We start from the raw sequence: 27,031 nt of genomic DNA on the forward strand, positions 1-27,031 counted from the left end.
CATGCGGACTCGGATAGAAAAGTATCCGAATCCCAAGGAGAAAATTCAATTTTTCCGCTAAAATTGAAATTCCAAGATGAAAAAATAATTAATTGTTCTGCTTGAAATTAACTTGGACTAACAATTAACGCCTTATGATTAACCATAGTCTCTTTTCTGATCGATAAATTGGAAGGACAATTAAAATTGAAGAGAATTGATTCCCTGTTAACTGTTATGAGTTTTCATTTGATTACAAATCTGTTGGAATTGTAATTAAATTGTAATTTGATATTCTTAGTCAATAAGGTTAATTGTAAACTTTAAATTGTCTCGTTAAAACTGTCATTTAGTTAATATAATTTCTGGAGTTTGGTTAATGTTTCTTTCTTATTAATTGTAATGAAAATGTTTCTTTCCGTTGTTTACCTTATCATCGTTATCGTTGTTAATCATTCAGGTAAATATTCAAGTTAATTGTTGATCGAAGTTGCTAATTGTAATTGTAATTTTAATTTCATTTTGTTTTTTTTAATTTGTTTGTTTTTTTTTCAAATCATTTAGAAACCAAAGCGATTGAACCAGAAGACAAACCTTCAACTCCAAATGATTCAGATAATAGTGATTATCAAATTGTCCAACAAATTAAGACTCTGCCTGGTAAACAATCAGCTAATGATGTGAAGAAACGTATTGCTGAAATGTTCAAAGAGTGTATCAATAGCTATAAGGAGAAATTAACTAATTTAGTTAATTACATCGAAGCTAATTCTACTGGTGGAGAAAATAATTTCGTTGTTAGATTGATTAGAGAGAAAATTAAATTTCTCGATTTTATTGTCAAGTTGTAATAAAAAAATTTCTCTCAATCAGTTAATCTGATTGTCAATTTCCAATTGAAAACAATTAAACATTTTGGATTAAAAATCAATCCTTGTTCAATCAAACGACAGTGAACAAATTTGGTTATTTGATTCCAATTCTTAACAATTAACTTAAATATCAATTTTCAATCTTAACAATCTGTTCATTTTCAAGTTAATCATGTTGAAAGTTTAACTAATTTGTTGCAATCAGATCTGAGTGATTATTTAGCATTTTATTGAATTGAAGCAATTAAAGTAAAGAAAAACAAAATCAAAATGGTTAATTGTGGTGATTTAACTGTCTTCCAATTATTGATGTAATAAAAAAAAATGACGAAAATTAGTAAATTGTTGTTTTTGATCAATTTTTATTTTCTAACCTTGTTAATTACAGTAAACGAATCAGGTAAATGATTTGAATCGTTGTTAATTGTTGATTCTAATTCTAATCGTTGTTGTAAATTCTTTTTTTCTCAGAATTATATGAATTCTTTAATAATCAATTGAAATCTGAATCAGCACATACTCTTGATCCGATTGTAACATGTTCACCAGGACAAACACCTTCGATTGGCACAGAAACAAAGACAATGACCACTGAACAAATGACTCAACCCTCAAGTCCATCATCAGAACTTCCACCGGACTCTGGATCATCAACAGTTCCAATGCCACCTTCCTCTCCCTCTCCGTCCACCCCAACCACGAATACCTCTTCAAATACTCCACCGCCAAGTACCAACCCATCGGAACCACCGAACTCCTCATCTTCCCCCTCACCTCCCGATCAAAGTGTAAAACAATGTTACTTAGATTTCAAAGAAACTCTTCAAATATTAAGTGAATTTTTCTCAACTGAACAGGGTGAAACTTTATTCTTCTCATTAGTTTCCAAAAAATTAGAAACATTAAAAAATATAATCGATTCCAAATGAAACCAAATCGAATCTCTAAGAAAATTTACTCAGCAATCTGGAGATTAACAAAATCCATTCAACAATTGGAATAAAATTCTAATGAAAGTGCTTGAAAATACCATAGACAAACAAAGAGAAAAGTCAACAATTAGAAATTAAAATCAATTTTAATTGCAAAAAGAAACAAAAATCAAACGAATGAAAAAAACCGCCTCAAGTTCATAAAATGAACAAACCAAAGGAAAGTTATTGTTTATCTCTCTCTCTCTATGTGATTATCTTGATGCTATTTGTTAGTTAGTAAAATCATAGTGTTTTTGTATTTGTAAATTGTTGTTTGTCATTTAATCATTTTCCTTGTTCAATATTAGTTAATTGTGATTGTTAATTGATTGTGTTGAAATTGAAAAAGATGAAAATATTTGTCTTTCTTAGATAAACATTAACAAGCCTCCCGAAGGAACCAAAAAATGATGAAGGTTGTCACCTATTTTCCCACAAATATTGTCACCGAGCCAGTTAATAAGACACAATTAAATTTTAACCTTCATTGTTAATCTTGACTTCATCTAATTAAGTATCAACTGTACTCTTATAGATTCTCATTTAATCATCTTCTAACTGTGAACAATTAAACCGATCACCATTAGTCAACTAACATTAGGTATATTTCTCCTTTCAGCTGTTTTCTATTCTCTTTTCTCTCCAATTCTTTCAAGTTTATCTTTCATTTCTCAAACCTTTTTCTTCTCTCTCTCTCTCTCTCTCTCTCTCTCGTTTTGACATAACCTAAATAACTTAAATAGCATAGAATTTTGTGTGTTTCTTATCCTAAAGTTGGTGTGTTTTCTTATTTTCTATTAGGATTTATATTATTACATGGGTAACGCTCAAGGTACCAGGCGAACTGGTCCTGGACCCACTTTTGATTATGTTTTTGGTCCCGATAGTGGACCTTGTCCATTTAAAGTTCCCAAGCTTCATCGACTTGTAAGACAAAGTGATCATGGTAAATTGGCCAAATTAATTGCCGCAGGTGATAATGTTGACTCTCAAGATCAAGATGGAATGACACCTTTACATTATGCCGCTGCCCAAGGTGATTTAATTTCGGTTCAATTGTTAACCGAAGCTGGTTGTTCCCAAATACCATGTAAATTAAACATCTACCCGATTCATTTGGCTGTTCAAAACGGTAATCAACAAGTTATACAACAGATACTTGATTATGGTGGTAATGTTGATAGTTATGATTCCATGGGTACAACACCTTTAGGCCTGGCAATTGAATTTGATTCTCCTTCAGTGGTTTCCCTATTACTCCAACGAAAAGCTTTCCTAGACTCTAATTATCTCCTGGAATCAATTCGTCAAGGTTTACTGGAGATTACAAGAATATTGATCAACTTTAATCCTTCACTAATCAATAATCTTAAATTGGACAGATTCCGTTTCAATTCAAAGTCAACCGATTGTCTTAAACTACTTTACCTGGTTGGGTACAAATTTGACAATAATTTTTCCATCCTTAATCAATCTGAACTGCGATTTACCTCGTGCCATATTGAATACATTGATCGGCAATATAAACATGAAATGACCGCTTTCCATGAATTCCTAGAATGGATGAAAAATCAACAAAAACCCATGAAACTCAAATTTTTGGCCAGAATTGTTTTACTCAAAGCCTGTGGAAGCCAAAGTATTGACAATTTCCTTGACGGTTATCCACCAATACCACCAACCATCAGAGACTTTGTTTCCCTTAGATGGTTATTATGATTAATCACAAGCGATTAACCTTTCATATCAATTACCAATTTGTACAAACAAATTAACCCCATTTAGCTGTTATGATCTGTAAATTGTGCTTTGCAACCTCTCAACGTTAACTAAATTAGTGAACAAAGAAAAACAAACAATTATATTGTTATAATTTATAAAATTGTATAAAATATACAAAGACACCAAAAAAACCTTTGTTAATTTGGAGACAATTATAATTGAAACATGTAATCAACTATTTTTTCATGTTCCATTTGTCTCAAAGTATGTGACGATCCCGATGATTTAGTCACAATAATAAATTTTGATTGTTGAGGATTGAATATGTAAAACGAGACAATATCGTATATTGATCGGTCGAAACAATTAACTTTATAATTCATAAATATGTTTAATTATGTAATATTCACGAGAGGCCAAGGGAATGGCAACACTGATTCCAAGCAATTGAATGATTGCAATTGGTAATTCGAGAGATGTCTCAATCAAAGGATAAACTGAATGTCTTTCATCTGCAATTAGATCAAGTAGATTGTGATTAGATTTTCAATTGTTGGTTTAATTTGAAAAATTCTCACCAAGTAACATCCATTTCATACAGATCCAAATTTGCATGATCGCTTGAAGTGGAGTCATCAAGAGGTAAAAGGTCAGGGTGATGTACGAAGTGGTCTCTACAGTTGCTCCCATGATCGCAAAAATGGCCGTCGTAAAGATCACCGAGGAATCGATGAAAGCCTTGAACGCGGAAACCGAATCAGGAATCGATGTTTTCGTCCGTAAAGTGTCACAGAAAAAGGCATTTAGAGCGATTGTGACCAAATGGAAAATTATCTTAATTGTTGACAAGATGATCAACATAATTCCATAGGAAAGTAAATAGTTTTCCGCCCATTTCTCTAGAATAGGGTCGAAATCAATTCCCATTGATCACTAAATTACACGACAATTTAAAGATTAATCAGAAACGGGGAAGAAAAAAATTAATTAGAAAATCAAAAGTTTATAATCCCTTTCAACACTAAATTAACAATTAGCCTTTTATTATTCTTACTAATCATCTAATCATTTACGTGATTGACGCTAATTGATATAACCTTTGTGATTATCCAATTCGTTAATCATTACTATTTAATTAATTGTTTCCAAGATGAAATCAATGAATTCGTGTTTAATTGTTTCTGTTTTCATTGGTATGACTTTCATTCTGGTCTCATTATTAACCGTTAATTGTTTGCCCTTTGATCTAAATATTGATCAAAATCAATTTAAGAAATCAATTTCTACCCTGGATAATGATAATGGTGATCAATCGCTGTCATTTAATGATAAATTGTCTAGAGTAATCAAATTATTTAATCAACTATTCCAACAGATAATTGAAATGTTTCAAAAAGATAATTTAATGAAAATTTTTGGTGATTTGGCTCAATTTTTATTTAATTTAGGTGATTAACATTAATTGGATAACAAACAGGATTTCATTGTTTCATTGATTAACAAGTAATTTATAAAAATTAAGTGGCTAATGACAATTAATTAACCCCACATATAATAATGATTATGGAATGACAATAATATTAAATAATAATAATAATAATCTTAATATAAATGATAATATATATTAAAAAAGTATTTCAAACAAATTGTTGTTGATTAATTGTTGGGAAAACCGGATAAATGGAAAGCAATTTAAAATAATTAAGAGTTAGCGAAGTACAAAATTAAATTGGCAAAAGTGGAAGAGGACAAATTATGTAGATGATGATGAGAAATGATGATGGCGAAGTTAAATTAATTGTAGATGATTAATTGATGCTGGTAATTTTTGCTCTTTGTCAAATTGAATTGATGATAAATTGTAGCAATTTGATTATAACTCGTTGGCTGAGCCTCTCCAAGAAGTTGGTCCATAAATACTGTAACCATGATAATCAACCGGCGGGTGGGGAGGAGGAGGTGGAGGCAGAGGATGAGGATGACCTGGTAAATGAGGTGAATGTACAATAGTTGGTGGTGGGAGGTGGGCAGGAATCACTGGATGAGCTGATCGTATGTGGTGGGGATGATGGTGTGGGTGGTGATGAGAGTGATTATTATTGTGATTATTGTGTTTATTAGTCTTGGAGATTAACCCATTGTTTTGTTTTCCACCCCCACCAACGACCAAACCAACATCTTCCGCTCCCCTTTCATTTGGACCATTACCACCGCCACCGATTTCACCATATTGACGGGAATTGTAACGATTCAGTTCATCTTGAGTGTCAAATATCATAACGGCAAATGGTGAACCAGGAACATGTTTCCCTGAATATTTAACTTCGATATTGTAATCACCAGGCTCCGTTGGATCATATTTGCATAAAATTATTCGGTCATTTTGATTGACACGTTGCATGTCCGCTCGAAAAGCACCTAAGGTTAAGAAAGTAGAGAAAAGAGTTAAAATTATGAATTATCGATTATTTGAAAGAAATTTTCCTCGAAAAAAACTCACCTCTTGGTCCTCGTATTTGAACGGTAAGGTCACCATAACCTGCACCTCGAGTATCACAGATAAATCTACTCATGTACAGTGGTAAAACTCCGTGTTCAATACCCGGTCCATGGACGCGAACCTTTGAAGCATCCGGAGAACCAGCGATTTTCAAAGTGAATGGACTTCCTCTGATATTTTCCCCTCCATATTTAATGGTCAGTGAATGTTTACCAGGTTCTTGAGGTTTAACAAACAAATTAAAGGTTCCGTCCATTTGGTCAAGTAATTCACAAAAGGCCACTTTATTTGGACCAATACAATGAGCCGAAAGATCACCTGAATAAAAGGACAAGAAACAAGGAAGAAAAAAAAAATTCATGAAAACTCAATTACAAAGAAAAACCAATCAGACCAAATCGCTAATCACTGACCAGGTCCAGCTCGTCTTGTATCAATGAAAACCTTAATTTCTTGATCAATGGCACCTCCTTTAAGTCCTTCTCCTGAACATAATACCCTTGAAGCGTCACAACGAGGTAGAATCGAAACCTTTAATGGACAACCTTTGACCTGTTTACCAGCCCATAAAACATTGAGCAAATAAGTTCCTGAGAGAAAGGCAGAAAAAAAGAATCAAATAAAATTTCAATTAAATTGTCTCAACTTGATTAACCTTCTTAATATTTCAGGTATTTCTTTTTAATTACCTTGAATTGTTGGTGTGTAAGTAGCTTTAAATATCCTATCATTTATTTGGGTTACTTTAATTGGTATATCGGCTTTGACACCATTCAATGTGATTTCCGGTGTCCCCGAACCGGCATCAGTTCCGTCCAGGATAAATTGTGTCTCTTCACCCACCCTGGCACCGGCTAAACCTTGACCTCGGAGGACAACGGTTGCACACTCATCACCATTGCGAATACAATTGGTCACCGCAATTAACGGTGATTTGGGTAATCGATGATCACCAAAATTCAAACGAATCTGATATTCACCTAAAAATGGAAATACAAAAAGTTTTGATTACATATTAATATCTAATACAATCTAATCAAATCAATCAGACAAATTTTAGGACTTAAATTACCTTCTAGTTTCGGGGTTAATGATAATCTAAACTTGTGTGGAGCAGTTTGTTCAATCATAGCGGGTTCGACTTTATCATCGGGAAATTTAACAAAACCAGATAATTTACCTGAGAATGAAAAAGTAACAGTTAACAATAAGAGCTAATTTATATTTTGATTAATCAGTTAATTACCTGGACCAGCTCCAGTTACATCAAATGAGATGCGTTTCTTTTCATTTAATTGTAGCATTATTTGATCGGATGAATTGAAAATCGATTCCCAGCCTCCAATCGGACGAACCTGATCGAGGTTCAATATCTTCGGGTGGAAAGGTGAACCTTTGGAAAGAAATAGATTATTGATAAATTGGAAAATTTTCCAGGGTAGATTGATGATTATCTTACCTGGGAGCTCTTTTCGATTCCACAAAACTCGAACATCGAAAATTCCGACCTCAGTTGGAACAAAAGAGACTCTGAACATTCCGTTAGTTTCTTCCATGTCAACAGTCGGTTCTGAATCAGGACCATCGATTCGAACTTCAGGGATCCCTTTCAATTCTCTTGCATCAATAGTAAATTCGACGAGTTGATCAACGAAACCTAATTTAAGTCCATTTCCTTCAATGATCGGCAAATTTCCTTCTTGGGCGATAAAAGTTACCGGACTTCCTGGGATTTCAATTCCACCGAAAGTAATGGCGATCTTATATTTTCCAGGAACCGTTGGGATAAATTCAATTATTTCACCTTCACCATCGGGAGTTCCCTTTACTTCAATAGGTAAATGCCGTCCAAGTGGACTTGTAACGGTGAAGTCGAGCTCAGCATAACCGGCATCCTTACGATTAACTAATTAACCCAATGAGATGACAGGAAAAAAAACAAATTAAAGCCACAAAACGATATAAAATTATGATCTTAAGCTGATAAACTTACGAGTGAAAAATATTTTCTCATTGACGATGAAATTAGTTGATTTGATTCGTTGTAAAGTGACCTTAGAGGCATCAAAAACTTCACTGGTAAATGGTGATCCAGTTATACTAGCGTCTTGATAGAGGACATCAATTTTATGGGGACCTTGATAGTTAGAAATACATGGAAAATTAGTAAATTGTTACAATCAAGTGTTGAACTTTGATGAAAATTTACCAGTTCTCTGAGGAGTAAACTCTGCCAATAAAGAGCCATCTTTTTGTTGGTAACATTTAACATTTAACGGAGATCCATTTGGATCTGTAACAAGTACGTCAAAATTTTTGGCCGCCGCAAATCCACCGGTTTCAATTAGGAAGGTCGCTGGTTCTTCGGGTACACAAGACTTAAGTGCTGGTCCATGGACGATAATTGATTTGGTTGGATCACGAATCTCAACCATTTGTGGACATCCTGGTGCTTGATGGTCATTGTAACGAACATCAATATAATGAGCTGAGTCCACTTTGGGTGTGTAAGTAACAAGGAAAACTCCAGTCGAAATCTCTTTGATACAATGGGTCACCTCGGCATCGGAGGCCGTTTTTATGTTCACCGATAAATTACCACGACCCGCCCAAGTACAATCAACTAAAAAAATCGAAAATAAAATCAAAGGTTACAATTGATTCTCAAGTTAAAATCTAATTGATTTCAACGCACTTTTGAATATCTGTTCTCGACCAACTACTCCATCTTGTACATCAATTAGCTTCACTCGACTTGGATCACAAATCTCAATGAAACTCGTTTTCTCAGCGACTAAATTTCCTTTGATAAATTGTTCGATCCGATGAAGTCCAACCTCTTTAGGCACAAATTCAACCTTAAAAGTTGACGAATCGCGAGTTACTTTAGATATGATCGGAGTTTTCTGTGGACCTAATATCATGAAAAGGAAAATTACCAAAAAGATACATTAAATTGTGGAAAATTTTAAAATGACAATAACGAGAACAATTAAAAGACTTACCAACAACCTTAACCTCCATACTTGGATCGATAGTATCAATGATCGCGATGTTACTTGAACCGACGAGTCCATTTTTGGGAATCAAATCTTTCATCTCTATTTTAAAAGGGCTTCCTATTGATAGTATAAAAAGGAGAAACGAAAGACAATTAGTAAACTAAATTAACTCAAATCAACTAATAAGTGGAAACAATTTAATTACCTGGGACGTCTTCCTCGTTGAAAATTATTCTAATATAATGAGATATTTTTTCTTGTGGTATAAAGGTAACATCATAAAGACCTCGACTTTTCATATCAACTTCAGGTCGAATTCCCGTTTTCCGGTTAGTAACCAGAATTTCCAGAGTACCTTCACCCGCTTCAACGGCATCAACTGTAATCAAGATGAAAATAGTATCAAACTAATTAATTGAACAATTAAAACATTTTCATTCATACTTTGAAATGTAACTGGTTTTCCAACATCAAATGTATTCAACCCGGAAACTTTTACTTTGGACACATCGTAAACGTTACAATTAAATGGACATCCATTGATTACAACACCATCAAGAATAATTGTAATTGCATGTGGACCTGTGAAAGTTAATTAAAGACGTAAAAAAACACACATAAACAATTTAATCAAAAGACACTAAAAGTTAATTGTAAAGATCAATATTATTATTGTATTAAGATGCGACTTGTTATTAGTTTGAGAGAAACAATCAAACTGATTGTTTGGTGTAAATTGTTGTTCAATTTGATCAATCAAAATGAAAAACGGATTCACAATCACAATCATCATCATGATTACTGTTCAATTGTTGTCATCATCAAATCATAATCAAAGAACCATGAAAAAGATGATCTATTAACAAGGAATCAATATAAATTATCATGAAGGAGAAATTGTTTCTTCAGGATTATCATTGATTTCTATTCAATCAAATTAACTTAACCACACCGAGACCTTATTACTGCTAACAATTAACTCGTATATATATAATTATAATAATCAAGACAGTTATGCTAAATCAAGAAATGATTAAACAAAGAATTGAATCAAATGGTTAACGATTTTCAACAATTAAATCAACTAATTTTATCAAGTTTAAGGTATCGATCAGTTTTTTTTTCATTCACCATCATCATCATCTAATTGTATCATTGATGTTAAATAGAGCTAAACAATTAGCTATTAACTTACTTTTTAATAGTCTAAATTGAAGTATAATAATTATCGTGATGATATATATGTTCAAATATTAACAACAATTAAATTTAATCAGTCATTTTAAATTGTGTAAAAAAAATTGTCTGTTGTTCAATCAATGATTACATTGAATTCATGATCAACTTTTTAATTGTCCACAGAAAATTAATAGTTAATTGTTAACTAATAACAGGTTATTTACATTTACAATGTAAACATAATCAGTAACAATTAACGTTGTTTATTTTTCCTCATTGGTTAATTGTTTACCACCTAATACAATAATAATATAATAACAATCACTAAATATGATTCAATGATTTATTAATATGATATATTAAATTGTTACAATTTGAGTTAAAATGAATTAGTATTTATATGTATGTGAGAAAAAAGGTCAACAATTAAATCAATTGTTACGATTAGGAATTAACAATAACAACATTGTACTAACAACAATTTATCAAGCGGAAGTAATTGTCAGCAATTGATAAATTGTTGAGAAAATTGAGAAAAAAACAACAAACAATAATTTTCCAACAGTTCAATCAATGAAATCAATCCTTATTTGAGTTGCTTTTCATTGACAATTAATAAATTGTCAATTTTAAAAAATAAATTGTCAGTTGTAGGTAAATAATGATTAGTGAATTGTAATCATATGGGTTAAATTGTGAAAGTAAAACTTTACTAATCATTAATCTCAATGAATTCATGTTGTTATTGTTGAAAAATGAATCTACAAATTGAGTAGGAAGGTTAATAACAATCAATTTCCATGTCTAATTGATGATCACGATAAACTTGACCCAATTTGATATAATCTAAATCAGTGTGTCCTTGATGAAAGATTAAATCACAAAACAATTTAATCCGATTGAATCAAAAAATGTATCTACCAATCAAATAATGTATTTAAATTATTGATCTTGTAAATCAAAGTGAATTAACTAACAAGCAATTACAGAACTATCAAGTGATTAAAATGATGCTGATGATGATGAGGATGATGAAAGGTTTCAGGGAGATAAACATGGAAACCGGAAAACCAGTTTTAAGGTATGTTGGGTTACTTTCCGGTCAATGTACTGTTAATTGAGTTACATTGACTTTTTCTGATTAAATTGTTGCTTTAACACTAAATTAATGCTTGTAAATAATTTAGAATCAAACATTAATCTAAATATGATTAGATTGAAATTGAACGGAAGAAAATTTGATTGAAAGAAAAAAAAAGTTTCAATAGTTTCAATTTCTCAGATGCATGGGGATGTGATTTACTAAATTGCAATCGTAATTAATAATATGATGATGATGATTTAAGTCTTATTAAGATTAAGATGATGAAGATGATAAAAGTTACTCTCTTACCGATCTCAATTGGTACAAAGTTGACCCTAAAGGATCCTTTGAGCTTCTTAACATCAGCGGCCATTTTTTTACCATTATCACCTTAAAATAGAGAGAGAGAGAGAGATAATCAATCAAAAGACAAGAAGAAAAATGAAAGATGATGAAGATGAAGATGAAGATGCAAGTGACCCCCAACTAACTGACCGATTGTTTAGAAATGGACATCCAACAGTTAGTTAATGGAGCCGAAAAAAAGTAATCAACTTACATGTTACATGAACAATACAATCTTGAATACGATCATTTTTATTTTCAATGGTAAAGTCAATTCCTTTGGTCAATGAAGCCATTCTCAGAGCATCACCAAGTATAACTGATTGTGAACTGTCAATAACTCTGACCATGAAAGGACTCCCTGGTGGACATTTGAAATTGACCATGGGAAAAATGATTCGACAAAAAAAGTAAATATTATTATCATGATTTGTTTTCAATTGTTTTCGTGGTTAAATTTGTACCTGGCACTGATTCACCATTGAATTTGACATTAACCATGTGAACATCGGGTTCCATGGGTTTGAAATTGACACGAAATTTGGCATTTCCCTCTTTAATCACGTAATTGTGAACATATCGACCATTAACTGTAACAATTATCTCCAAATTACCAGCACCAGCTTGACTAGCGTCGACTAAAGTTAACCAAAAATTGAGGAGAAAAAAAGAATTAAAATTTTCGATGTAAAAATCAACTAATCAAGATTAAGATATTAATTACTTGAGAATGATAATAATTTCCCAATTTCACCAGCTGATGGTTCGGTAACTTTGACCCTTTTAGCATCATAAACACGAACCAGGAATGGACATGATAGAACCGATTCTCCACCCAATTTAATATCAATCATATGGTCACCAAGTTCAGTTGGGATGAATGAAACTTTATAACCAGTTGATCCTTCCTCAATTAAATCAAATTTAATTACTTTACTGGCTGGACCTGTGAAGGAAAAACATGAAAAATAGTAATTAGTTAATGTCAATGAAACAACAAAAACTATTATCAACATTTACCTGTTATTGATACCTGTTGGTCAGTCAATCGAGTCCCGTTAGATTCAATGAAAAATGAAACCAATGAATTGACCGGAACTTTATCAAGTCCATCCTTTTGAACGACAATTTTGGACAGATCTAACACTGAGCAAATGAATGGTGCTCCTGGATAATCAAAAACAGACAGAAAAATTAGACGACACAATCAACACAATTAAGATAATTCAGTTACTAACCTTGGACAAGTTCACCATTAAATCTTATATCAATTTGATGATTTTCAACCTCTTTGGGTAAAAAAGTTATGGCATATTGACTTGAGCCCAATGCTTGAGGTGTCGACGGCACATTCCCGTTATTTATTATTATCTCGAGATTTCCTGGTCCAGCATTTTTAGCTTCAACTAATCAATCAAAACAATAACAAGATAACAATTGGATTAGTTTGACCATCTCAATGGATGCAATCAGTATAAAATTAACTAATTACCGATAAATGTTACTGGTTTTCCAATCAGAATCTCTTTTGGCATCTCTTTCACCTTAATTTGTTTAATATCGTAAATTTTTGTAGCAAATGGCGATCCATTGATTGGATTTCCTTTGTATTTAATATCAATATGATGTTCCCCTGAAAATTTAGAGTTAATTGTTGTAACAATTTAGATAAATATACATTTAGAATCACAATTGATTGTTATCGTATTTTCGTAATCGTAATAATTACCTGTAAAGTTTGGCAAGAAATCAATTTGAGCTCCAACATCATTTTTTGATATTTTGGGCACAACTGAACCATTAGGACCTTTAATTGTTACAATTAGGTCAGTCTCGTTTGTAACATTGTGAACAATTAAAGTGGCCAATTGATTAACCGGAGCATAAACCAATGCTGACCCGGTGACACTTACTTTCTCCATATCAGCACTGACCATTGCTGACCATGAGAGAAAGGATATTGATTAAGTTAAATTGTGTAAGAATTGTAATTGTGTTCACTTTGATTAAATCAAACAATTTCTATTGGAAAATGAGAAAGGGAAAGAAAAATTTTAATTCTATTCATGTTTTTTCACTTTAATTCAAGTTTAATTTTGATTGTGAAGGTTAATTGTTGAAATGGTTACTGTTTTGATTGTTTGATTGAATGTAATTTTTACAATTGTGATTTAAATGTTGATGAAATTTATTAATCATTCCTGTTCACCTTCAACAATTCAAGGTTTTCATTTAATTGTTATGATTACATGAACTGTCATCATCACCATAATTAACAATTTAAAGTTATGTTGACAATGATTAAGGTGTTATTATAATTAAATTAGGTGTTAACTGATCAATGACTTGACAATTATATAACTGTTAATCATTATGGGTAACAATTTAATGGACAATTGATGATTAGTTTAATTGTTATGGATAAATAAAATCTATAATTTACCAATTAAATCAACTAATTGTATCCAAAAAATAGACTCCTTAATTGTAAACATGATTGATCATAATGATAATATATTGGCAAGTGAATGGAAAGTGATTAAATTTTGAGCAGACAATTAAGTTAATTGTGACAATCGGATGAATTGTAACAGAAATTTTTTGCCAACTTAAATACAATTTACAATAATCATCGCTCTGTATGTTAATTGTGATTAAGTTTATGATTGATGTTAATTGTTGAATAACCATTTTTGCTTGAGTAAACAATTGTAACCACTAATGAAATGAAAATTATGATTAGTTGATTATTAACAATCAAGTAAATTGTCACACTAGTTTATAGTGTATTAATTGGTTGACAAAACAATGTAATAATTTACAATTTAAATTCAATTAACTTACTCAAGTGATTAAAGTTAATGTGATTAAATTAGATTAGAGTCATTAGAAAATAAAATTATCAAATATTGGTAACATTGATTAACCTTGATTGCAACAATCAATTCACAATTAAGATTAATCTGTTGAAATTCATTTCAAAATTTGATAGATTTGGATTTAATCAACAATTGACAGTTAATTGTAATCAAAAGCATTTTGTTAAAGCTGACAATTAGCTGATTGTATTAAGAAAACTGATAATCAATGTTGAGCATTTGATTTTGATTTTCCTATTCAATTCAATTTAATTAAATTGGTCTCAGTTTTAATCAAACAATCAAAATAAATTATTGACTGTTTAAAGGTTAATTTAATTGTTAATGAATCAAAAGTTTTAATCACAACGATCAAAGAAAAAGATTCACAAGCTAATTGTTATCTAATTATTTCTTTAAATTAGTTAGCCAGCTAATTATAATTCAAACAATTAACAGTTAATTGAAATTGATCTTATTTATAATAACCAAATTAAACCTAAATAGTTGTTCAGATGGAACCAAATTTAATTGAAAACAATTAATTGTTAGAAAGTTTCAAGAGACTTACAATCAAATGACCATTTAATTGTTGGTAACTTAGAATTGAAAAGTTAATCAACTGATCAAACAATTAAAATTATCCGAATAATTAAATTTTCTAATCTGATCAATTATCATTATTATTCATAACGTTTTTTTTAATTAACTTGACTAATTATTAATCAAATTCATGATTTAGCAAGAAAAAAAAGCTCAGAAAAAAGTTAATTATAATTATGGTAATCAAGTTACTTTTCTTGATTGTTATCAAGATATATATTATGATTAGTTAATTGTGAAACAAAATTTAAACATCAATCACTAATCATAACAATCAAATTCAATTCCCAGCATGATATTAATTCAATTCAATGAGAGATGAAAATAAAGTTATCATGTTTATAATGATAATCATCATGATAAATAAATTGTTGATGAAAATTATAAAGTAATTGAAACAATTCAGTAAATTGCTGATGAAAATATGAAAATACAATCAAACATTTTTCAATTACAATTTAAGTTGATGTGAAAAAAATACGTATTAATACACAACCTTATTGTGTTGATCATTGATTGTTCAAGTTAATTGTAGTAATATTATCAAACTAAACACACATACACACACAAATCAAGACAAAGTAAAAGTAATAACAATCAAAATTAATCATAATGAGTTGATGATGATTATGATGAAAAATCTTACATGCATGATATTAATTTAAATTAATGATTCAATTGATTCATGATTAACTTGAACACTTTTTATCACAACAGACAAAATTAGCTATATTATTACAATTTACAATTGATTGTTATGTAGTATTATTTGATTTAGTATCAATCGTTTTTTTTATTCTTACTCACAATCACAATTAAGTCTGATTGACCTGTAATAGTAAATATTAATTGTAATAAATTGAGAAGCGTTAAATTATCAGCTATTAATGAATCACTATTACCAGTTAATTGTAAACAAAGGAGCATTTGATTGTAATAGTTAACGAGAAAAAAAGATGATAATAAGTGGGTCAGAATAGTTAATCTCCTTTTTTTTAAACAAATTATGATTAAATTGTGATGATTATTACAGCAATTAATATAAATGTATGATTGATAAGATTGTTGGATGTTTTTTTCACCAATAAGTTACCTTATTTCCTGATTGTGATTCAAATTATAAGCAGAAATTAATGATTAAGGTGACAATGATTAAGATTTTTGTTATTACTATTGAGAAGCTAATTGTGTATTCATAATAATCATGATTGTGTGTGTGTGAGTGTGAATCTTGATTAAGTGTAACAATCCAAGGGTAAGCTTGTTAATGATAATGGTTGATTGTGTTCACATAAAATAGATTCACATGTGAAGAGATGATTATCTTATAATCATAATTAAGACGAAGATAATCATCATGATAGAGTTAAAAAATGATCTCTCATCATCATCATTGCTTGTTGATCATTTTCAGAGGGTGGATGGATAATAGTTCTGGTTCAGTTTCCCATGGTGACCATGAGATTCAAAACAAAGTTAACATTGTCAACAAAAAGTAATTCATGAAATCTAATGACAACAATAATATAATAATAATAAACAACAGAGAGAGACAATTGTGTTTACAATTGTATGAATGAGAAAATTAGTATTATATTCAAATGTGATGATGATAAATTGGGAATTGGGGAAGTGAAAATAAGATTAAATCAAAAGAGTGGACATTAATATGGACACAAGTGATTACGATGTTAACAATCAACTAAATGGTATTGATGAAAATAGTAAAAGTGATCAAGATAATCTTCAATTGATTGTAAGTGAAAGTGAGTGTATTCATAATAATAATAATAATAGCAAGATGATTCCACCTTCAGCTAAATCAAGTGGAATGTCCAGTTCAATAATGACCACAGTTAAACCACCAAGTAATGAATTACGATCCAAAGAAAGTTACAATTGGTTATTACATTTACATTATGTTCGTGGTGAATATAATTATTGTTGTGAACAAATTAATCGGATTGATTGTTCATCAGAATACTCTTGGTACCTGAAAGGGTTAATCTCCCTACGAGATAAAGGAAATGTAAAGGAAGCTTTATCCTTCTTTAATCATATTAAATCTTTGTCAAATGTTTACTATATTAAAGCGGTTATTAGATGTTTACTTCTTCTTGGTAGACACACGGAGGTGTCCGAAGTGATTCGTGAAACTGGCCTGCAAATGGCACAAAACGATTGGCAGTTATGGTTAATCTTGGGCAATTGTTATCTCCATTCAGGTAATATTTCACTCGCCAAAGATGCGTATCAACATTCACTTCAAAATGCTAATACAGTTGAACCTTTCCTATTGTTGGCTCAATGTCACACGATCGAAGGTGACACCAAATCGGCCATTTTTGTCCTAAGAAGAGCAACTGAGTAAGTTAATTACTTAACTATCTTAATTATCTAAGGTATTACAAAAAGAACAATAAAAAATGGGTGAAATTGATTAACTCTCCTTATCCTTTACCTGTCAACAGATTCATTGTAATCATGAGCTGACCATTCACTCTAATGTCCATCTCTCTCTCTCTCTCTCTCTCTCTCTCTCTCTCTCTTTATACATATATTGTGATGTTTTCGTAGTTCCCACGATTAATAGTCTAATTTAAGTTAATCATCTTATTACAAACCATCAAAATCATCAGAAAATGGATTAATCTAAACGATGACCATAACAAATTCAACTTTCATCTTATCGTGACCATCATCATCATTAGGTTAACCTTAAAAAATATAATTAGAATAAAATATTTACTATTATAATATTAAAGCAAGAAAAAAAAACAGTTACTTTTTAAAAATAATCTCCTCAACATCTTGATTATGTTAACAATTATTTAAATTAATCATTTATAAAAATATATGTGAGTATCATGGTTGATTGTTGATATTAATTGTTGCAAGATTAGACTTGAAATTGAATCCATTGAAACCAGGTTGAAATGAAGAATCTGAATTAACCTTTAAGAAAAAGGTAAACAATCAACGCAAGTAAAAAAAAACTAAGCTGACTGATTTTGGCTTAATTGTTGGAGACTGGTTACAATTGATAAACTCTTCAGGCCAAACAATTAACGCTCAGTGTTAGGACATGATAAAAATAATCAGAAAGATGGAAAGATGAACATGAAAATGAATCGATTTCTTCATCCTCATCACTAAAATCTCTCTATCTAAAGGTAATCACAATTTACTAATTATTTTGATGATGATGATGATAAAAATTAATACGCAACATCCTCTGGTTTCCCCTTTAATCATCATCTTCATCTTTCGGTTACTTTGCTCTCTATTCTCATCTTACCCAATTTACCTTCAGGCAAACTGCAGTTTCAGGTTAATCTAGTTCCGTCATTGAAGATGAAAAGAAAGAGGAAAAGAAAGAAAGAAAGAAAGAGAGAGAGAGAGATTTGAGATGATTTCTCTTCAATGGTCATCATCTTCATCTTCATCTTCATCGTCATCATCATTCCTTTCATCTCTTTCTTTTCAATTTTTAGAGTTTCATCTTTTTCTCTTCATCATTTAGGACTTTTGTATGTTCTCTTTTACACTTGAAAACAACATCTCTTTTTTTCATCATCATCAATCCTCATGATTACTGAGTTTTCTTTCACAAGAAAAGCAACAAAAAAAGTTCTGAGAAAGAAAGAAAGAAAGAGAAGATAATATTCATCTCTCTCCGAATAGCTTAACATGGAAACCATTTAGCACAAGTAAACAACATTTTCTTAAGGGAGGAAAGGGCAAGTTGATGAAAGAAACCAGTACAAGGTAATTAGATGGACACTTACCTTGATTCAATGGGCACACTTTAAGAGTGTAAAACAATTAGAAAGACAATTGTGATGATGATGATGATTAGTTGGTGAAAGAATTAATCATCACCAATGTATTAATTGTTAAATGATTGGAAAGTTAATCCAAATGGTTTGAAAGCGACAAAAAAAAACATAAACATCAACCAATAGATTGGAAATTTTTGTCAATTCCGCTCATTTAAAATTCTGAACAATCACATGAGATGATTATCATTTCATCCCGTATTAGAATCACTAATCAACAGTTTGTCAGTTACAATTAATATGAATGAATAATTTTGTTTCCAAATGAATTAATTTCATTGAAAATACAAGAAAACCCAAAATTGTAACTCATTTGTTTGTTTTGGATTGAAACAAAATTGTGACACAGGAAAGAGATGATTTGAAACATTTCTTTGCTTCAACAATTAATCTTAATTACCGAATAACATTGAATACAGTAAATTATTTGATTAGTTAACAATAATTGTGAAAGTAAATGACAAAATCAAGACAAGTAAGTCAATTAGAACACAATTGTTGTCAAGAAATTTCAAACGATCCATTGTTATGAATACAAGTCAAGGTGAATAGACACAGAGGAGAGACAAATAGCCAAGAAAACACTGGGTCAGTAGATTAATCAACTAGATAGGATTGATTAATTTTCACACAACAAGTTAATTAAAACAATCAAAATAGTAAACACAATCAAAAAATAAAAAAGGTTGACAAAACTTACCTCAAGTTGTAAGATGAAACCAAATTGAATATTAAGACACTAAGGTGACAACAGAAAACAACAACAACAACAAACAACTATGGAAAGAAAAATATTATCCCAATGAAGATCACTTTTGGTTTTGATTGTTAATCCAAATTTAACAGTTTTAATATCCGTATGTTGATTAGAAGATTAATGGTGTTAATCACAATTAAATCAATTGTTGAATTATCCACAATAATTGTAATCAAAGTGAAGGAGAAAACAAAAAGTTACCAGTTGACTTGTTGATGTGACTTTGGTTTCTGTTTAACCGGTTTGGTATTTTGTTGTTTTCCAACCAACAGCTCACACATTCAACTGAATTGTTATTAAATCAACTTATGCCCTCTTCAGGCAATCAAATCAGTTAATTAGTTAATCAACGGTGGTCACTAAATTAACAGGCCAATGGATTAGACAACTGACCAGGGAACAATTAAATTGCTTCCCAATCTTTGGGTGAGTTTGTAAACAACAACAACAACAACGACGTTAATGTTTACATATAGAAAATTTTTCTCTTTCAATTTTCAGTTTTCTTTTGGTTTTGTTTTTGTTTTGTTGTTCACAATTTAACTCGATTAGTAATTATCTTTAATAATTATCTTGGTGTTAATTGTTGTCTCCCTTTCTTTTGCTTCTCTTTAGTGATCATCTTTGATTATCGTCTCATCAATAATTAGAAACAATTTAATTACGTTTATCTTTTACTCTCTTTTGTTTCTATCAATCAGTCTAATACTATTGCAAGTGAAAAAAGAGGTTATCGTGATTAAGTTTGTTGATCAACCGATGATCATCATGTTTACGAACTAAATTAACTTGACAGATAAATTAAGAATTAATCTCTCTCTCATTCTAATCTTGATTATTCATCTAATCCGTTCCCTCATACAAAACCCAAACCAGAAAAAGGGTAAACATCATCAAGAAAAAAAAACAAATTGTCGACATACAATTGAAATTGTAATCATTTTCGGTGTCAGGTACAATTGATTTGACCTTAAAATGAGCAATTGATTAAAAGAAATCAAGTAAATTGTTTACAATTGTGAAAAAATTTCCAATTTATTAGATGATTACAATCATAACCATTGAAAACTTGATGGTTGTTGTCACATTTTAACTTGAAGATGAGATTTTGTCAATTTCTTTGATTATTTAGTTAATTTGGAAACTAAATTTCGGACATTGGTCAATGATCATTATTTCTTTAATCACTTTTCTTCTTCTACTATCAGTTTAATTGTTGACAAAAGATTAAATCGTCAATTTACTCGAGTCTTAATTTTAGAAGTGAAAGTTTTGTTAGGAATCATTTGCCGAATACAAGAAACAATTAGAATTTCAAAAAATTCGTAAATTGTAATCAAACTAAATCCCAGGTAAACGCCAAGAATACCACCGATCGCACCAATGATACTTGACCACTTGAAAGAAATTAAAGTTAATTAAGTTAATTAACTTCGAAATTGAGACTTACCGTGTATTTAACGTCTTGAGTTATTTCAGTGAAGCTCAATGTTTGGTAATAAATGATCACCTTGGCGATGTTTTCCCTGCGAAACAAAATTGATTAACTATTAGATGTTAATTGTCTTCGAATTTAATCTCAACGATTAGAACATTTTTCTGTTTACTTGTGATCTACCGATGAATCTTCGACACCCGATGATAAAGCTGAACATTGAGCAGCTTCGATTCCAGTGGAAATGAACTTTTCGTAAACTTTTTCACTTCGAAGTAGAACAAAATTAAATTGATTGAATAGAATAAGAATTTATTAATTTGATTATTTCGATCATCAATCGGTCGAGAAACTTACTTGCATCGAGGTGGACAGTTGCAGATCAATTCGCCAGCGTAATAATTTTCTCGAACTCGCTCAACACATTGAGCTTGACCTGGAAGAGTAAAAGAATTGGAAAATTAAAGTTAAATCAATTGAGGTGATTTAGTTTGATTGTTATTAATTGACCTGGATTCCGTCGTAAGTTACATTGTTTGCGAGTTGAATTGTTGGGCGGTGGAGCGGAAACTGTCCAGCAATCGCATTTGGTCAATGTGTACGTTTGAAGGCACAATTTTAGACAAAACTGTGAAGTATAAGGTCCATGGTCAATGGACATCGCCCAGTCTTTGACCCAATCATCGAGCCAATCGTCTGAACATTGATCTCGATATGGAGCTGGAAGTCGAGTGATATTAATCAATTGAATTCCTACATAGGTGACTACACCTAATTGATTAGAAAATGATAAATTACTTGGCAATTAGATCATTTGATTGGACTTGTTATTTATTGTTACCTGGAGGCACATGGACAGCATCTTGATCGGGATCAGCTTTTTGCGATCTATCGTGAATCACAATCTTAGCTCCAGTTTCCCTCGATGTCGGCATGTACTGGTCAACTTCGAGGTTTAAAACCAATTCAAGACCAAACTTGGGTCCAGTAAAACCAGATAGCTTTTGATCAGAATTGATTGATTGTTTTGTTGATTTAATAATCGATGAAAGTGAATCAGCCATATTGTAAGTGTAACAGTTTCCATAAGAACTGGAAAATATTGAATCAAATTCAGTTGGATAACATTTTTTACCCGCAAAATGACAACTCATGATTAGATCATTCGATTGATGGCCTAAGTGTCGAGCAACTGATAAATGGTTACGACTTAAATCGGCCAACCAAGATTGAAGTAGATCCAATAAGATATACCAAGGAGATTCTGTTTGGTCAAAATCTTTATCATCGGAAGATGAACTGTTAACCCTGAGAACTGATCTGACCCAAGGAGCTGTGCAAGAGGAAAGGCCATTGAGTAGACGTTCGGATGAATTTTGGAAAAGGCTAAAAAGCCTCGGAAGTTTCCAGATACAGCCCGAATTCTGGACATAATAAACATTACGAACTTTGAGTCAAAATGGATCGGCTATTAAAGTAATACCAACACAATACATTTACTCACCAATATGAGGTCAGTTATATTACGAAGAGTGGCCTCTAGTGCGATCGAACCATTTGATCTATAAACTGATCCAAATCGACAACCCTTTCATTGGATAAGTTTAACGAACGATTAGTTATTTTTCTTCACCGAAAGTATTACATTAAAATTTACCGTTATATCCGCAAATCCTTTCAAAAACAAGGCTGGAATCAGATCCTCACTCGACTTGATGTTAATCCCATAAATCTTGGCGAATTGAATAACCGCTGTATCGATAAAAGAACCAGATTCCTGCTGAATTGTATTAAATTAATAACCGTTAATGTAATGTAATTATCATGAAGAATTAGACTTACACCGAGTCCAGTTAATAGTCCAGTCGAATTAAAAAGGCCAATAACATCACCCGAGATGAACATACGAAAACCTTGAATGAATTCCCTGAGTGAAAGACCTCGAGGTATCCGTCGCCTTGGGATCGACGATGAACTGTTCAACTTACGATTCGATTGACCAAAGTTAAATCTATCAATGGGACGAGTGAAATTTATTGGACGTAAAGGTCGGACGATTGGTCGACGCTTGATGGTCTGAGGTAGACAAATTTCTCGACCCTGATCGAGTAGATCATTTAAAAAACTTGAGATCTCACAAAGGTCCAACATTTTATCCAGATTAGCACATAGAATACTTTCAACGTCGACTGGTTTGTTAATCGTCACATCTTGATATGAACAAAATCGCGATCGATGAACCGGATTAAGATTACAAATCGTTACCGCTGGAAAAGGTAACACTCGACTATCGGCAACAAGTACATTGACTATGATTGGGAAAGTTAAAAACTCTTGGACTATTGTGATTAGTGAATTTGTAGTTAATCCAAGAAAAACAATGACCACAAGTATCCACAAGTATTGTCGTGATTTAGATTCAAGTGAAAAAAGAACCGGAAATCCAGGGATAGTTGAATTTCTGAACAGTTCAACTAAGTGACTGAACATTATCACAATTGAATCAAATCAACGATTAACAAATCATTTAGATTCTCACTTTACTCAGTTGATTAAACTCTCTATTGGCAAAATCAAATCTAATTGTACAAATTGCAAAACTTTTTCATTTTCTGATCATTTCAATGTTTAAATGAACAAATTCAATCTCAAATCCATTAGATTGATTAGAGTTTATTGATTAATTTACAATATTTGAAGCTGAAAGTTCAAATCCACTAATCTATTAATCTGTTGGTTATATTGTTCTGATTTGACTGCCGATTGATTTTTTACAATCAATCTCTTACCAGTAATTTTCTTAATTTGATTAAATTTTTCAATCAATTTCTCTTCTTCTATTGTTTTATGTATCCAGAATATCACCAGACTCTATTCCGGTTGCAATACGTTTGGGACAACTATTGATGGAAAGTGATATGAGGTCAAAAGGAATCGAAAAGTTCATTCAATTAAATCAAATGACGATGAATTTAAGAGGAAATCTCGATCTATCTCTGGCCGTTGGTTCAATTTTACAGGAAACTCGTGGAGATATCGAAGGTGCTCTTTACAAGTATAAACTGTCCGAATGTTATGAATCACCGAGTATCTGGAATAATGTTGCTCTTTGCTTTGCTGCGAGAAAGAAATATGTAGCGGCGGTCAGTTGCTTGAAAAGAGCTATCTACCTTAATCCATTGGATCATCGGATTAATTATAATCTTGGATTAATATCATTACAATTGCGACAATTTGCCAGTGGTTTTCATTTCTTTAAAACCTCTTGTGCTCTTGCTAAATCGTCGACATCAAATGTTATCTTCTCGTTGCTTGGTGTTTGTCTTGAATCGTTAAGCGATGATATAAATGCTCGACAGGCTCATATAACCGCTACAAAGAATTTGGAGCGAATGGTTAATTTTTCTCCGATTCCATTGATTAATTATGCTGTTTATCTTTACAATAAAGATCAAGGTGAATGTAAAGACATGATCATGGAGCTTCTGATGACATTGGAACAGTTTTGGTTAAACAAAAAGCAACTACAGCAACAGGGAAACACCAATTCGAGTAACAATTCAAGTGGATCATTAAATGAGTTTGAAGAAACTTTCATGTCAACGGCTACTAAATTGTCAACATTGCTTAATATTAACTCTCATATGGCCTGGGCAAGAAAAGACGAAATAGAGTCAGTGGTTAGTTGAATAATTTGTGCTAATGAATTATCCTAAAATATTAAGTTTTCGTGTATCCAAATACGTTACCGAACATGATACAACTAAATAAATTTCAATTCTGATATTCTGAATTCAACTATTACCAAAAAAAACTTTTCCAATCAACTTGAACAGACTCAGTTATCAAAACATTGATTTAGAACTATGAATTCGAACGGCGAACCTTTGGTTGACGCTCGAACTTATTAGTGATGATTAAATAGCCTGTTAATAATAATTATTTTGATGAAGGGTTTTATGGATAAAAAGTTAGGAATAGAAAAATTTGTTCCATTTCTGACCCCAACTCCGATTTTCTATTAAATTTGCACGATAATAGAACGATAAATGAGATGCAGTTCGGTTTGATTTTTATTCTCTCCAGATCTTATATTTTTCTAGTTAAACGAGTTTTTCGACCAAAGTTTCATGGCAAACTAAAGTAAACTTTATTTAGTTTGGCCAGAATAAATTGACTACATCAATCGGTAGATTATTTTGTTTTCTTTATTAAATCAATATTTTTAATGTCCATCGAGATCCTCGAATTTATCCAAATCCAACTCAATATGGTCCTGAGCGTTTCGATCCATCAAATTTACCAAATATTCCTAAAGAAGCTTATATACCTTTCGGTATAGCACCAAGAGCTTGTATCGAAATGAAAATTTTTCTTTTGCATTTGATAAGAAAACAGAAAATTGTCTCAGCTAAGAAACTCGAAGAAGTTTCTTTCGAAATGGATTTCACTTTAAAGCCTTCAAGCTCATTGGAAATCATGCTTCGTAAACGAACCAACTGATCGATTTATCTTAATTAACAACATAATAAACATGTAGATTATCCTAACAATCATCAAACACGAATTCAAAAAAGCTAAATAAACCAAGTAACAAAAATCGCTATATTATCTCATCCATTTATCAAGATTTCGATTTATTAATTAATTGCTTAAAATGAGCTGTCTAAATATGAAAAACATTATCGAATCGCCAAGTAAAAGATTTACATGATGTAGATGTAATTATTCATTGAAATATCATTTGATCGTTAATCTTGGAAATCACATTTACTTTTATAATCATCAACTACAATAATAAGGTTATTGTGTTTACTATTTTAAATGATGATATGAAAGCATTTATGTATATTAGCATTTTGTGTCCATCTTATGAGCATTAATTGTGATTGTTCAGTGGAAAATTACTTCCCTAGTATATAGTAATAATTCACTAATTGTTCTCCTATTCAAAAAAGATGATTAAATTATGTTTTCTATTGATTTAAACTTATGCTATGAGCATAAGTAAATTACTTGTGATTCAATGACATTGAATCAATATTATTTACTTTTTCCATAACGTATAAAAACTTTGACCATTGTTTAATTATGATTTAAAGGTAGTTGACCACAATTCTAGTGGTTGAATAATAATAAATGATTAAATTAAAATAATTACAACAGGTCCAAATCAACTTCGGCGATCAGCTTAATTCTCCTTGTTTTTTTCAATTGAATAATTTACAGTTACTCACAAATTGAATTACAGGAACCGCTAGCTTTGACCAGCTGGTAATATTAATTTTTCATCTTATTGTAATGCTACCGAATTGATTATGGCCATTGCGGTCATTTTTCGAGTTTAATAACTATCGAAACTTATTGAAAACTTGGAATTGTTCGAATGCTTATTCAATGTATTTCTAATAGACAAAAATGACTAACTATTATCTAATTTGTTCTTTATGTCAATCAGGCAAATTTCACTTTGAGGTCGTTATGGATAAATACGAACTAAAGGTTCGATTTCCTATTTAATATTTCGTTTTTCGGCTTTAGAAATGTCTCAAAATGAAAAAAGTAGTAGACACCTAATGAATGACCTGCAACCTTTATGGGACTATCGAAAGAATCAAATGGACCCTTTTCTAAAAAAATAGACCCAAAAAGCCGCTTGTTTTTAAACCTTCAACTGATCGAGTTGATCGATTCGAGTTGATCTTATCTAATTCTTAATCGTTTCAACTAACTTTTTTGTAAAAAGTTCCATTCGATTGTAAAGAAAATCATGTTGAAAGGACTGTATCATTAAAACAATCGTAAATATTCAATATTGTTTTAGACCTTCAATCTTGAACAATTAAGGTAAACGAATTAGCGATGATCATTAGATAAAGTAT

At 31.2% G+C, this 27,031-nt stretch overlaps 7 protein-coding genes across 8 annotated transcripts; 3 read left to right on the forward strand and 4 right to left on the reverse strand.

Moving 5' to 3' along the window:
* The first annotated feature begins 96 nt into the window (after positions 1–96).
* On the forward strand, positions 97–973 carry LOC128388794 (uncharacterized). The gene is made up of 2 exons (XM_053348250.1): positions 97–439; positions 544–973. The coding sequence occupies exons 1-2, from the start codon at positions 382–384 to the stop codon at positions 828–830; spliced, it is 345 nt and encodes a 114-aa protein (XP_053204225.1). The 5' UTR covers positions 97–381; the 3' UTR covers positions 831–973.
* Positions 974–2,043: 1,070 nt separating this feature from the next.
* LOC128388746 (caskin-2-like) lies at positions 2,044–3,879 on the forward strand. 2 transcript variants are annotated; one of them, XM_053348201.1, is made up of 2 exons: positions 2,044–2,241; positions 2,627–3,879. In XM_053348201.1, the coding sequence occupies exons 1-2, from the start codon at positions 2,233–2,235 to the stop codon at positions 3,542–3,544; spliced, it is 927 nt and encodes a 308-aa protein (XP_053204176.1). In that variant the 5' UTR covers positions 2,044–2,232; the 3' UTR covers positions 3,545–3,879. The 2 variants fall into 2 exon arrangements, with proteins under 2 accessions (XP_053204176.1, XP_053204177.1); XM_053348202.1 differs by lacking the exon at positions 2,044–2,241 and adding an exon at positions 2,259–2,426.
* Positions 3,880–3,919: 40 nt separating this feature from the next.
* On the reverse strand, positions 3,920–4,982 carry LOC128388762 (uncharacterized). Its single transcript, XM_053348217.1, has 2 exons — positions 4,126–4,982; positions 3,920–4,059 (listed from the first exon to the last, which is right to left on the reverse strand). The coding sequence occupies exons 1-2, from the start codon at positions 4,472–4,474 to the stop codon at positions 3,920–3,922; spliced, it is 489 nt and encodes a 162-aa protein (XP_053204192.1). The 5' UTR covers positions 4,475–4,982.
* Positions 4,983–5,127: 145 nt separating this feature from the next.
* On the reverse strand, positions 5,128–20,120 carry LOC128388742 (filamin-A-like). Its single transcript, XM_053348198.1, has 22 exons — positions 19,658–20,120; positions 13,387–13,679; positions 13,150–13,290; positions 12,896–13,063; positions 12,678–12,824; positions 12,382–12,603; positions 12,122–12,295; positions 11,872–12,018; positions 11,622–11,702; positions 9,494–9,631; positions 9,255–9,428; positions 9,053–9,166; positions 8,743–8,961; positions 8,257–8,670; positions 8,041–8,184; positions 7,507–7,953; positions 7,294–7,440; positions 7,120–7,227; positions 6,737–7,027; positions 6,461–6,637; positions 6,048–6,365; positions 5,128–5,965 (listed from the first exon to the last, which is right to left on the reverse strand). The coding sequence occupies exons 2-22, from the start codon at positions 13,592–13,594 to the stop codon at positions 5,421–5,423; spliced, it is 4,524 nt and encodes a 1,507-aa protein (XP_053204173.1). The 5' UTR covers positions 13,595–13,679; positions 19,658–20,120; the 3' UTR covers positions 5,128–5,420.
* Positions 15,734–25,202, forward strand: LOC128388743 (Bardet-Biedl syndrome 4 protein homolog). The gene is made up of 2 exons (XM_053348199.1): positions 15,734–17,485; positions 24,007–25,202. The coding sequence occupies exons 1-2, from the start codon at positions 16,788–16,790 to the stop codon at positions 24,836–24,838; spliced, it is 1,530 nt and encodes a 509-aa protein (XP_053204174.1). The 5' UTR covers positions 15,734–16,787; the 3' UTR covers positions 24,839–25,202.
* Positions 21,058–21,810, reverse strand: LOC128388747 (degenerin mec-10-like). The gene is made up of 4 exons (XM_053348203.1): positions 21,660–21,810; positions 21,507–21,585; positions 21,322–21,417; positions 21,058–21,240 (listed from the first exon to the last, which is right to left on the reverse strand). Exons 1-4 carry the CDS (start codon positions 21,808–21,810, stop codon positions 21,138–21,140), a joined length of 429 nt encoding a protein of 142 aa, XP_053204178.1. The 3' UTR covers positions 21,058–21,137.
* LOC128388744 (uncharacterized) lies at positions 21,818–23,951 on the reverse strand. The gene is made up of 4 exons (XM_053348200.1): positions 22,992–23,951; positions 22,807–22,929; positions 22,654–22,737; positions 21,818–22,573 (listed from the first exon to the last, which is right to left on the reverse strand). Exons 1-4 carry the CDS (start codon positions 23,637–23,639, stop codon positions 21,977–21,979), a joined length of 1,452 nt encoding a protein of 483 aa, XP_053204175.1. The 5' UTR covers positions 23,640–23,951; the 3' UTR covers positions 21,818–21,976.
* Positions 25,203–27,031: the final 1,829 nt, after the last annotated feature.

This window comes from Panonychus citri, unplaced genomic scaffold (genome assembly GCF_014898815.1).
Source record: "Panonychus citri isolate SS breed McGregor unplaced genomic scaffold, ASM1489881v1 Contig00102, whole genome shotgun sequence".
In the NCBI taxonomy this organism is placed as follows: Eukaryota; Metazoa; Arthropoda; class Arachnida; order Trombidiformes; family Tetranychidae; genus Panonychus; species Panonychus citri.

Excerpts from the sequence above, each read along its gene's own strand:
- LOC128388794 (XM_053348250.1), top strand. The coding sequence starts at position 382 with ATGAAAATGTTTCTTTCCGTTGTTTACCTTATCATCGTTATCGTTGTT. Across the intron at positions 440-543 it reads TATCGTTGTTAATCATTCAG|AAACCAAAGCGATTGAACCA; the intron begins GTAAATATTCAA and ends CAAATCATTTAG.
- LOC128388762 (XM_053348217.1), bottom strand. The coding sequence starts at position 4,474 with ATGGGAATTGATTTCGACCCTATTCTAGAGAAATGGGCGGAAAACTAT. Across the intron at positions 4,060-4,125 it reads TATGAAATGGATGTTACTTG|ATGAAAGACATTCAGTTTAT; the intron begins GTGAGAATTTTT and ends ATCTAATTGCAG.
- LOC128388742 (XM_053348198.1), bottom strand. The coding sequence starts at position 13,594 with ATGGTCAGTGCTGATATGGAGAAAGTAAGTGTCACCGGGTCAGCATTG. Across the intron at positions 12,825-12,895 it reads TAATGGTGAACTTGTCCAAG|GAGCACCATTCATTTGCTCA; the intron begins GTTAGTAACTGA and ends TTGATTATCCAG. Across the intron at positions 7,954-8,040 it reads TGAGAAAATATTTTTCACTC|TTAATCGTAAGGATGCCGGT; the intron begins GTAAGTTTATCA and ends TGGGTTAATTAG.
- LOC128388743 (XM_053348199.1), top strand. The coding sequence starts at position 16,788 with ATGGACACAAGTGATTACGATGTTAACAATCAACTAAATGGTATTGAT. Across the intron at positions 17,486-24,006 it reads GTCCTAAGAAGAGCAACTGA|AATATCACCAGACTCTATTC; the intron begins GTAAGTTAATTA and ends TTATGTATCCAG.
- LOC128388747 (XM_053348203.1), bottom strand. The coding sequence starts at position 21,810 with ATGTCCATTGACCATGGACCTTATACTTCACAGTTTTGTCTAAAATTG. Across the intron at positions 21,418-21,506 it reads AACTGTCCACCTCGATGCAA|TGAAAAAGTTTACGAAAAGT; the intron begins GTAAGTTTCTCG and ends TCTACTTCGAAG. Across the intron at positions 21,241-21,321 it reads GATTCATCGGTAGATCACAA|GGAAAACATCGCCAAGGTGA; the intron begins GTAAACAGAAAA and ends TTTGTTTCGCAG.
- LOC128388744 (XM_053348200.1), bottom strand. The coding sequence starts at position 23,639 with ATGTTCAGTCACTTAGTTGAACTGTTCAGAAATTCAACTATCCCTGGA. Across the intron at positions 22,930-22,991 it reads GACTATTAACTGGACTCGGT|CAGGAATCTGGTTCTTTTAT; the intron begins GTAAGTCTAATT and ends AATACAATTCAG. Across the intron at positions 22,574-22,653 it reads ATATAACTGACCTCATATTG|AATTCGGGCTGTATCTGGAA; the intron begins GTGAGTAAATGT and ends TATTATGTCCAG.